Source organism: Oncorhynchus gorbuscha, linkage group LG07, assembly GCF_021184085.1.
Source record: "Oncorhynchus gorbuscha isolate QuinsamMale2020 ecotype Even-year linkage group LG07, OgorEven_v1.0, whole genome shotgun sequence".
NCBI lineage: Eukaryota > Metazoa > Chordata > Actinopteri > Salmoniformes > Salmonidae > Oncorhynchus > Oncorhynchus gorbuscha.
In genome coordinates, this window is record NC_060179.1 from 88745823 (window position 1) to 88758322 (window position 12500).

The 12500-nt window shown below is 55.6% G+C and overlaps 1 protein-coding gene across 1 annotated transcript in view; it reads left to right on the forward strand.

The window, feature by feature from the left end:
- LOC124039073 (basic proline-rich protein-like) overlaps nt 1–821 on the forward strand; it is a gene marked incomplete at its 5' end in the record, with an annotated part of 39517 nt that extends 38696 nt beyond the window's left edge. The window contains one exon of the mRNA XM_046354953.1: nt 653–821. Within this exon, the coding sequence (XP_046210909.1) occupies nt 653–821 (169 nt within the window). The remainder of the gene's footprint in view (nt 1–652) is intronic.
- Between the last annotated feature and the right edge of the window lie 11679 nt (nt 822–12500).

Sequence of the window (12500 nt, forward strand, 5' to 3'; positions counted from 1 at the left end):
GTCATCTCCTCTCTGCTCTTCTGTCCTCTCCTGTCCTGTCCTCTCCTCTCCTCTCCTCTCTGCTCTTCTGTTCTCTCCTGTCCTTTCCTCTCCTGTCCTGTTCTCTCCTCTCTACCTCTCCTCTACTGTCCTGTCCTGTCCTCTCTACCTTTAACTCAAGTAAATAAATAAACCTGGTAAACATCTCGCAGCCCTCACAAAACGAATACACCCCAAACCAATTAGAATTTTATAAGATAAAGATACAAGTGTGTTAATTAGACTCTACAGCGTGATTAATGACCATTTTAACCCTAACCCTAACCCTTACCCAACCCCAACCCCATCCCCAACCCCAACCCCAGCTCTAACCCCTACCCCAACCCCAACTCCTACCCAGCTCCAACCCCAACCCAAACCCCAACCCCAGCTCCAACCCCATCCCCATCCCCATCCCCAACCTCAACCCCTAACCTAACCCTAACCCAACCCCAACCCCAACCCCACCTCGGCCCCAACCCCTAACCCTAACCCTAACCCTAACCCAACCCCAACCCCAGCTCCAACCCCAACCCCATCTCCAACCCCAACCCCAACCCCAGCTCCAACCCCATCCCCAACCCCAACCCCAGCTCTAACCCTTTACCAACCCCTACCCCAACCCCAACCCCAGCTCCAACCCCACCCCCAGCTTCAACCCCATACCCAACCCCAACCTCAGCTCCAACCCCATACCCAACCCCAACCCCAGCTCTATCCCCTACCCCAGCCCCAACCCCTACCCCCTACCCCAAACCCAACCCCTACCCAGCTCCAACCCCAGCCCCAACCTCAGCACCTAACCCATCTCCAACCCCAGAGCCTAACCCTACCCAAGCCCCAACATCAGTGCCTAACCCATCTCCAACCCCAGTGCCTAATCCTACCCCAGCTCCAACCCCAGCCCCAGACTCAGCGCCTAACCCCAGCTCCAACCCCAGCCCCAACCTCAGCGCCTAACCCCAGCTCTAAGCCCAGCCCCAACCTCAGTGCCTAACCCCAGCCCCAACCTCAGCTTCTAACCCCAGCCCCAACCCTCAGCACCTAACCCCAGCCCAAACCTCAGCGCCTAACCCCACCCCCTCCTCAGCGCCTAATCCCAGCCCCAACCTCAGCCCTAACCCCAGCCCCAACCTCATCCCCTAACCCCAGCCCTAACCTCAGCCCCAACCCCAGTGCCTAACCCCAACCCCAACCCCAGATCCAACCCCAACCCAGCTCCAACCCCAGCGCCTAACCCCAGCTCCAACCCCAGCCCCAACCCCAGTGCCTAACCCCAACCTCAGTGCCTAACCCCAGTGCCTAACCCCAGTGCCTAACCCCAGTGCCTAACCCCAGCCCCAACCCCAGTGCCTAACCCCAACCTCAGTGCCTAACCCCAGTGCCTAACCTCAGTGCCTAACCCCAGCCCCAACCTCAGCGAATAACCCCAGCCCCAGTGCCTAACCCCAACCCCAGTGCCTAACCCCAGCCCAACCCCAGTGCCTAACCCCAGCCCCAACCCCAGTGCCTAACCCCAGCCCCAACCCCAGTGCCTAACCCCAACCCCAGTGCCTAACCCCAGTGCCTAACCCCAGTGCCTAACCCCAGCCCCAACCTCAGCGAATAACCCCAGCCCCAACCCCAGTGCCTAACCCCAGCTCCATCCCCAGTGCCTAACCCCAGCCCCAACCCCAGTGCCTAACCCCAGCTCCAACCTCAGTGCCTAACCCCAGCCCCAACCTCAGTGCCTAACCCCAGCTCCAACCTCAGTGCCTAACCCCAGCCCCAACCCCAGTGCCTAACCCCAGCCCCAACCTCAGTGCCTAACCCCAGCTCCAACCTCAGCGAATAACCCCAGCTCTAACCTCAGTGCCTAACCCCAGCCCCAACCTCAGTGCCTAACCCCAGCTCCAACCTCAGCGAATAACCCCAGCTCCAACCTCAGTGCCTAACCCCAGCCCCAACCTCAGTGCCTAACCCCAGCTCCAACCTCAGCGAATAACCCCAGCTCCAACCTCAGTGCCTAACCCCAGCTCCAACCTCAGTGCCTAACCCCAGCCCCAACCCCAGTGCCTAACCCCAACCCCAGTGCCTAACCCCAGCTCCAACCTCAGCGAATAACCCCAGCTCCAACCTCAGTGCCTAACCCCAGCGAATAACCCCAGCCCCAACCCTAGTGCCTAACCCCAACCCCAGTGCCTAACCCCAGCTCCAACCTCAGTGCCTAACCCCAGCTCCAACCTCAGTGAATAACCCCAGCCCCAACCCCAGTGCCTAACCCCAACCCCAGTGCCTAACCCCAGCCCCAACCACAGTGCCTAACCCCAGCTCCAACCTCAGTGCCTAACCCCAGTGCCTAACCCCAGTGCCTAACCCCAGCCCCAACCCCAGCCCCAACCCCAGTGCCTAACCCCAACCCCAGTGCCTAACCCCAGCCCCAACCCCAGTGCCTAACCCCAGCCCCAACCTCAGCGCCTAACCCAGCTCCAACCCCAGCCCCAACCTCAACCTCAGCGCCTAACCCCAGCTCCAACCCCAGGTCCTACCCCAGCCCCAACCTCAGCACCTAACCCCAGCCCTAACCTTGCGGCATATCCTTCTGTAGCTCAGTTGGTAGAGCATGGCGCTTGTAACGCCAGGGTAGTGGGTTCGATTCCCGGGACCACCCATACATAGAATGTATGCACACATGACTGTAAGTCGCTTTGGATAAAAGCGTCTGCTAAATGGCATATTATATAACCCAGCTCCAACCCCAGCTCCAACCCCAGTGCCTAACCCCAGCCCCAACCTCAGCGCCTAACCCAGCTCCAACCCCAGCCCCAACCTCAACCTCAGCGCCTAACCCCAGTTCCAACCCCAGTCCCAACCTCAGCGCCTAACCCCAGCTCCAGCCCCAACCTCAGCGCCTAACCCAGGTCCAACCCCAGCCCCAACCTCAGCGCCTAACCCAGCTCCAACCCCAGCGCCTAACCCAGCTCCAACCCCAGTGACTAACCCAGCTCCAACCCCAGTGCCTAACCCATCTCCAACCCCAGCCCCTAAACCAACCCCAACCCAGCTCCAGCCACAGGCTCTCAGTGTGGGCAGCAGGATCATCTTACTAGTCTGGCTAGTTCACCTGTCCCTAGCTTGGCCCTAACCGCAACCCCAAGAGTCTCAGCAGCCAACCCCAACCTCAGCCCCTAAACCAACCCTAATCCAGCTCCAACCCCAAGCCCAGCCCCTAAACATACCCTAACCCAGCTCCAACCCCAACCCCTAAACCAACCCTAATCCAGCTCCAACCCCAAGCCCAGCCCCTAAACAGACCCTAACCCAGCTCCAACCCCAAGCCCAGCCCCTAAACAGACCCTAACCCAGCTCCAACCCCAACCCAGCCCCTAAACCAACCCTAACCCAGCTCCAACCCCAGCCCCTAAACCAACCCTAACCCCTAAACCAACCATAACCCAGCTCCAACCCCAACCCCAGCCCCTAAACCAACCCTAACCCAGATCTAACCCCAACCCAGCCCCTAAACAGACCCTAACCCAGCTCCAACCCCAACCCCAGCCCCTAAACCAACCCTAACCCAGCTCCAACCCCACCCCCAGCCCCTAAACCAACCCTAACCCAGCACCAACCCCAACCCCAGCCCCTAAACCAACCCTAACCCAGCTCCAACCCCAGCCCCTAAACAGACCCTAACCCAACTCCAACCCCAGCCCCTAAACCAACCCCAACCCAGCTCCAGCCACAGGCTCTCAGTGTGGGCAGCAGGATCATCTTACTAGCCTGGCTAGTTCACCTGTCCCTAGCTTGGCCCTAACCGCAACCCCAAGAGTCTCAGCAGCCAACCCCAACCCCAACCCCAGCCCCTAAACAGACCCTAACCCAGCTCCAACCCCAACCCCAAAACCAACCCTAACCCAGATCCAACCCCAACCCCAGCCCCTAAACCAACCCTAACCCAGCTCCAACCCCAACCCCAGCCCTTAAACCAACCCTAACCCAGCTCCAACCCCAACCCAGCCCCTAAACCAACCATAACCCAGCTCCAACCCCAACCCCAACCCCAACCCCAACCCCAACCCCAGCCCCTAAACCAACCCTAACCCCTAAACCAACCCTAACCCAGCTCCAACCCCAACCCAGCCCCTAAACCAACGCTAACCCAGCTCCAACCCCAACCCCAACCCCAGCCCCTAAACCAACCCTAACCCCTAAACCAACCCTAACCCAGCTCCAACCCCAACCCCAGCCCCTAAACCAACCCTAACCCAACTCCAACCCCAACCCAGCCCCTAAACCAACCCTAACCCAGCTCCAACCCCAACCCAGCCCCTAAACCAACCCTAACCCATCTCCAACCCCAGCCCCTAAACCAACCCTAACCCCTAAACCAACCCTAACCCAGCTCCAACCCCAGCCCCTAAACCAACCCTAACCCATCTCCAACCCCAGCCCCTAAACCAACCCTAACCCTAAACCCCAAAGCCCCTAAACCAACCCTAACCCAGCTCCAACCCCAACCCCAGCCCCTAAACCAACCCTAACCCAGCTCCAACCCCAACCCCTAAACCAACCCTAACCCATCTCCAACCCCAGCCCCTAAACCAACCCTAACCCAGTAGCCAACCCCAACCCCAGCCTCTAAACCAACCAACCCTCCAACCCCAACCCAGCCCCTAAACCAACCCCAACCCCAGCCCCTAAACCAACCCTAACCCAGCTCCAACCCCAACCCCTAAACCAACCCTAACCCATCTCCAACCCCAGCCCCTAAACCAACCCTAACCCAGCAGCCAACCCCAACCCCAGCCTCTAAACCAACCCCAACCCAGCCCCTAAACCAACCAACCCTCCAACCCCAGCCCCTAAACCAACCCTAACCCAGCTCCAAAGCCCCAACCCCTAAACCAACCCTAACCAGTGTGGGCAGCTCCAACCTGGCTAGTTCACCCGCCCCTAAACCAACCCCAACCCAGCAACCCTAACCCCTAAACCCCTAAACCAACCCCAACCCCAGCCCCTAAACCAACCCTAACCCCAGCCCCTAAACCAACCCTAATCCAGCTCCAACCCCAACCCCTAAACCAACCCCAACCCAGCTCCAGCCACAGGCTCTCAGTGTGGGCAGCAGGATCATCTTACTAGCCTGGCTAGTTCACCCGTCCCTAGCCTGGTCCTAACCGCAACCCCAAGAGTCTCAGCAGCCAACCCCAACCCCAGCCTCTAAACCAACCCTAACCCAGCTCCAACCCCAGCCCCTAAACCAACCCTAACCCAGCTCCAACCCCAACCCAGCCCCTAAACCAACCCTAATCCAGCTCCAACCCCAACCCAGCCCCTAAACCAACCCTAACCCAGCTCCAACCCCAACCCCAGCCCCTAAACCAACCCTAACCCAGCTCCAACCCCAACCCCTAAACCAACCCTATCCCAACTCCAACCCCAACCCCAGCCCCTAAACCAACCCTAAACCAGCTCCATCCCCAACCCAGCCCCTAAACCAACCCTAACCCAACTCCAACCCCAACCCCAGCCCCTAAACCAACCCTAACCCAGATCCAACCTCATCCCCAGCCCCTAAACCAACCCTAACCCAGCTCCAACCCCAACCCAGCCCCTAAACCAACCCTAACCCAGCTCCAACCCCAACCCCAGCCCCTAAACCAACCCTAACCCAGCTCCAACCCCAACCCCTAAACCAACCCTAACCCAGCTCCAACCCCAGCCCCTAAACCAACCCTAATCCAGCTCCAACCCCAACCCCAGCCCCTAAACCAACCCTAACCCAACTCCAACCCCAACCCCAGCCCCTAAACCAACCCCTAACCCAGCTCCAACCCCATCCCCAGCCCCTAAACCAACCCTAACCCAGCTCCAACCCCAGCCCCTAAACCAACCCTAACCCAGCTCCAACCCCAGCCCCTAAACCAACCCTAACCCAGCTCCAACCCCAGCCTCTAAACCAACCCTAACCCAGCTCCAACCCCAGCCCCTAAACCAACCCTAACCCAGCTCAGAGATCAGATATATGATAGTAGTGTGTCAGCATCATCTCTGTAATCAGATACTGATCAGAGATCAGATATATGGTAGTAGTGTCAGTATCATCTCTGTAATCAGATACTGATCAGAGATCAGATATATGGTAGTAGTGTCAGTATCATCTCTGTAATCAGATACTGATCAGAGATCATATATAATAAAAAACACAGGAGCAACATGTGGAGCTGACAGGAACTGGACCAGAGAAACACACACATTGGACCAGAGAAACACACACATTGGACCAGAGAACACACACACACACATTGGACCAGAGAACACACACACACACATTGGACCAGAGAAACACACACATTGGACCAGAGAAACACACACATTGGACCAGAGAAACACACACATTGGACCAGAGACACTTTCAGAACACTACCAGGAGAAAGGGAAGAAGTGAGGGAGGAGGAGGATGAGGAGGATGAGGAGGAGGAGGAGGAGGAGGAGGAGGAGGAGGAGGAGGAGGAGGAGGAGGAGGAGGAGAAAGAAGAGAGGAAGCAGAGTGCCCTTGAAGAATCTTCAGTAGTGGCCGCTGCTGCTGCCGGCATTGCGTTGCCCCTGACAACACCCACGATGCCAGAAACGATAGAATGCGAGGGAGAGGGTAAAAAAACAAAAACAAGCCACTCGATTGGTCTGAGAGAGAGAGCAGCAGCAACAGCAACAGTGTCTACTCTAGTGGTAGAATCAGAGTTGGCAGCATTGGGAGAAAGAGTAGGATGGTTTAGGTGGACTAGAGGAGAGTCTATTGGAGAGCTCTGCAAGAGAGGGACAGAGAGGAACACCCGTCCTCCTCCAGGGGTTGCTACACCCATGTCTCTTTAATCTACACAGGGATAAAAGGTTCACCTCCACTTCCTGGCAAAGGACACAAATACAGAGACAACGGCTGGATCTGTATCGGACCAGGACTGCAGCAACAACACAGTGTCTCAAAACTCAGTGGGCGAGAGAGTGAACAGAAGGAGGGAAGAGAGAGAGAGAGAGAGAGAGAGAGAGAGAGAGAGAGAGAGAGAGAGAGAGAGAGAGAGAGAGAGAGAGAGAGAGAGAGAGAGAGAGAGAGAGAGAGAGAGAGAGAGGGGGCAGCCTGAGCCTGGCTGTGGCACTCCTAGGACCAACACACTCTCTCCAGCCACGGAGAGGGAGAAGGAGATAGAGAAGGAGTCTGAACTACGGACAGTCCCACATCGTCACTGATACCTCTCCCTCTCCTCTCGGGGTGGAATCATTGGACGTAATTACCGGGAACACAACAACGCTGCTACTGCTGCCAGATTAGAGGGAGAGGAGGAAAATTAGGAGAAGGAGAGGAGGGGATGAACAGAGAGGAGGAGGAGGAGGAGGGGTAGCTGCTGTAGGAGAGCACGTTTCATTGAGCCATCCGACAGCGGCTGGCCCCCTGACTCGACCACCACTGACGATCCTGTTCCTGTCGACTCACTACTACCGTCACAGTGCTGCTGGGGTGAGCTCATCATACCCTCCCCTACCTTACCCTCCCCTACCTTACCCTCCCCTACCTTACCCTCCCCTACCTTACCCTCCCCTACCTTAGCTACTGCTGACAGCCTCACCTCTGCTGATCAGGTCTGTCTCTCTCTCTCACTACTACCGTCACAGTGCTGCTGGGGTGAGCTCATCATACCCTCCCCTACCTTACCCTCCCCTACCTTACCCTCCCCTACCTTACCCTCCCCTACCTTACCCTCCCCTACCTTACCCTCCCCTACCTTACCCTCCCCTACCTTACCCTCCCTACCTTACCCTCCCTACCTTACCCTCCCCTACCTTACCCTCCCCTACCTTACCCTCCCCTACCTTAGCTACTGCTGACAGCCTCACCTCTGCTGATCAGGTCTGTCTCTCTCTCTCTCCCTCACTCTTTCCCTCTCCCTCCCACTCAGTCCATCCAGCAAAAAGACAACAGAGATTCAGCTCTGTCATCTCTCCCTCACTCTTTCCCTCTCCCTCCCACTCAGTCCATCCAGCAAAAAGACAACAGAGATTCAGCTCTGTCATCTCTCCCTCACTCTTTCCCTCTCCCTCCCACTCAGTCCATCCAGCAAAAAGACAACAGAGATTCAGCTCTGTCATCTCTCCCTCACTCTTTCCCTCTCCCTCCCACTCAGTCCATCCAGCAAAAAGACAACAGAGATTCAGCTTTCTCATCTCATCTCTCTCTCTCTCTCTCTCTCTCTCTCTCTCTCTCTCTCTCTCTCTCTCTCAACTCAGCACTACAAATGAACAAGAACAAGGCAGTTTGTCTCTCCCTCAGCTCCTCAGACAGCCAGGAAACAGAGATTCAGCTCTCCTATCATCTCCACTCTCCTCCTCCTCTCTCTGCTGAGCACGACGAGTCCCAGGACAGCAACAACACAAAGAGAGACACGGTGACCAAGGAGTCAACAGATGAGCTACTTTGTCTCAAACAGAGTCTGAGTCTGAAGTCAGAAGAGAAAGGAGGAGGGCCCACAGCACCTGTCCTAGGTCTTAGAGACGATTCTCAGTCACAGGTCTCCGGCAGCAACGCAGAGGGAGGCACAGAGACCGAGGGGAGGGACTGTCTCAAACAGAGCCAGGAGACGAAGGAGAATCCAATACTTTAGGACCTGTCCTAAGACAACTAAGAGAAGTCTCCATCTCAGCCACAGAGACCAGGAGAGAGACAGAGAAGGATCCCAGCAAAGCCCCGCCCTCTGCCTTCTTTTTTATCTCACCTCAGCCTCCGCTGGTCTTTCCGTTACAGCAGAGCTCAGCCACAGTGTGGAGCTTACAATCAACAGGTCCATATCAACCACCACCAGCACCACCTCAGCTTACAATCAACAGGTCCATATCAACCACCACCAGCACCACCTCAGAGGCTAAGGTTTTCTGAGAGTGAAGCTATACGTCTCAGGTCAGTACAGCCTCAGTCTTAAGACAGTGGTAGTGGAGCCCTTCACTATGTCTGGAGTTAAGGTGTTCCGGCTAGCTGTGAGGGGCAACAGGAAACTGTTTTTCGATGACGCAGTGAAAGCTGACGATCGTTCCTCTATGAGCCTCCATGACGTCTCTGTCTCCCAACCTGCTACTAGACTGGACTGTGCCTTCCTGCCTCCACTAAATGTGCACGAGAACCTTCAACACCCAGTGAGTGAGGCTAGCTTCACCTCACACAACTTCCTCAGCGTCAAGAAGCCAGAGACCCCACCACCACCAACCCTGACCCCACCACAGTCGGCTCTGCCTGGGGACAGACCACTAACCCTGACACCACCACAGTCGGCTCTGCCTGGGGACAGACCACCAACCCTGATCCCACCACAGTCAGCTCTGCCTGGGGACAGACCACCAACCCTGACCCCTCCACAGCCAGCTCTGCCTGGAGACAGACCACCAACGCTGACCCCACCACAGTCAGCTCTGCCTGGGGACAGACCACCAACCCTGACCCCTCCACAGCCAGCTCTGCCTGGAGACAGACCACCAACCCTGATCCCACCACAACCAGCTCTGCCTGGGGACAGACCACCAACCCTGACCCCTCCTGACCTCCTTAGGGAGCCTAAGGAGAAGACTCAGACAAGTAGAACGGATAAAGGGTCAGAGGTCAAGGTCTCAGAGAGAGAAAAGGAGGATGGAGAAAATGAGAATGGTGGAAGGAAGCATGGAGGAGACTCGTCTCAACTAACTTCTCTCAGTATAGTTTCTGGTGAACCTGCCCTTGAACCAGACCCAGACCCAGTCCCAGACCCATTCCCAGACTCAGTCCCATGTCAAGACCCAGTCCCAGTCCCAGACTCAGTCCCATGTCCAGACCCAGTCCCAGTCCCAGACTCAGTCCCATGTCAAGACCCAGTCCCAGTCCCAGACTCAGTCCCATGTCCAGACCCAGTCCCAGTCCCATACTCAGTCCCATGTCCAGACCCAGACCCAGTCCCAGTCCCAGACCCATTCCCAGACTCAGTCCCATGTCCAGACCCATTCCCAGACCCAGACCCAGTCCCAGACCCATTCCCAGACCCAGACCCAGTCCCAGACCCAGTCCCAGACTCAGAGCAGGCGGATATCAAACTTCCTAACCAGTCTTCTTTAGATCCTATGAAGGGTACAGAGGGGCCTCAGAGTTCCAGAGACTCTCCCTGTGAGTCTGAGACCGTGCCTGTTGTTAAGCCTGGATCTGAGCCAGTCACTAAGGCTCATGTTCCAGCAGAAACATTCTTTGACCTGCCCTCCCCTTCCCTGAGTGATCAGTCTGATAGTAATGAGCCCATAGTGATACTGAAGCGTCCAGGTCCCATGCTGAGTCACTTGGAGTTCATCAATGAATGTGACGTTTCACCTCCTGGACTCTGGGACTGTCATGGTGGCAGTCACTGTGACAGCATTGCACTTCCTGATCATGTGACAGGGGAAATGACATCACTTCCTGATCATGTGACAGGGGAAATGACATCACTTCCTGATCATGTGACAGGGGAAATGACATCACTTCCTGATCATGTGACAGGGGAAATGACATCACTTCCTGATCATGTGACAAGGGAAATGTCATCACTTCCTGATCATGTGACAGGGGAAATGAGACAGGCAGCATCTGTAATACTGGATTCAGATTACAGAGATTACCTGAGACACAGGGAGGATGAGTATGAGACTGGTGACTGTGGTGACAAAGGACCACTGGCTGACAAGGAGGAAGAGGAAGTTGTTGAGAAGCTTCTAGAACAAGTCCCCGTCTCTAAATCACCATCTCGGGCTACAACAGTATCAGCTGGATCTGATAACATCATTCCCCTACATGCATTTAACATTGGAGCTGAGCCCAAGGTAGAAGAGCCTGTCAGGGTAAATCTGTCCCGTAGTGCTGTGTCCGTTAAAAATGTCATTAACGATGACAGCCCAACACCCAGTGCTGAGCAGCCAATCAGCAGCCGGCCTCGTGATGTAAACACAGAGGACAAACGGAAAGACAAGGGGAAGAGGAAGGACGAGAGGAGACAAAATGAAACGGAAGACGAAGACAAAAAGGGAGATCAGAATCTCTCTCATAAACGACAGGAAATGGAGGAGGATGACAAGCAGAAAGGAAAAGGGAATCGGACAAGTAAACAACAAGAGACTGATCAAACAACAGGACAGGAAATCGGAGGGACCAGATATCATTCAGAACAGAAACAGACAGAGTCACAAATATTGTCTGAGCTGGACCAGAGAGACGAGAACAGTGGAAGACCAGGCTCTGGCCTCATTTGGCCCCACCTGGCTCCTCCGGGGTCGCCCCTGGCTCCTCCGGGGTCGTCTAAAGACGTGTTATGTTCCAGTGGAGACCGTAGCCATTTATCCTCTCCCTCTGTGTTAGAGCAAAGTCTCTACCCCATGCTGCCTGTGCCAGCAGCAGTACCAACAGAACCCTGTGCCAAGAGAGACTCCCCTGTACCTGATTTGACTGAAAATGCAGCTCTTATTCAATCAGATTCAGCGATTCTCCCAAAACTCTTTGCTCAGCAACAAGAAAGAGAACATGAAGATCAGCAGGAGAAGCCAGGATCCAGTCCAGGTTTAGAAACAGAAAACGAACACACAGCGTTACTCACAACTTCACCACTGTTGCCGGGGGTAACGCAGGGAGCAGAGAGGACCCCGGAAGGTTTGCGTCAGGGAGAGAACAGGAAGTCAGGTGATGGCAACTATGTCACCAATGGAGGGAAAGGTGGAGAAATAGGCGGAGAGAAGGATGGAGAGAAAAGACCAGACACAGAGGAGGGAGAGGAGAGGAGGACTGGAGAGGACTGTAGTTTCAACCGTGGTCATGAAGAAGTCAATATGCCATCTCATAGTCACCATCGCATCATTATAGACTGGGATAGTGGGGATGTTGAGAGAGACAACACCACGAGGACTGTCGTTAAAGCCCCTGTTGGTGGGGGAAACAGACAGGACACAGATACAAACCAAAACACCAGACCAGGAGAAGGCAACTTCCTGTCTGATTCAGACAAGGAGACCAAACCTAACCCAGTCTCAGACCACCAGACCAAAGGTACTGTCCCTGTCAAACTGATCCCAGACCAGTTCACAGACACTCCTGTCATAGTGGCTGACACTCACCCTGTTCAGGTCCATATCGAAGCCTCTGTACAGGATTCAGAATACAAGGCAGTTGAACCGACCTCGATTTATGACTTGGTCAAAGCCGGCAACATGAGTGGAACTCAGGAGAGTCCTGGTCCCAACGACGACACTGATCCTGAGCCTCGTGTGGTCCAGAAGGCCTTCAGTACAACAACAACAACCACCACAGAAAGCCCCACAGCAGCACAACTAGCTGACCCAGAGAGAGAGGCCACAGAGGAGGATATTGAGGCCTTGAACAAGAAGAAAAAGAAGGAAAAACAGACTGGTCCAGAACAGACTGGTCCAGAACAGACTGGTCCAGAACAGACTGGTCCTACCCCAGAACAGACTGGTCC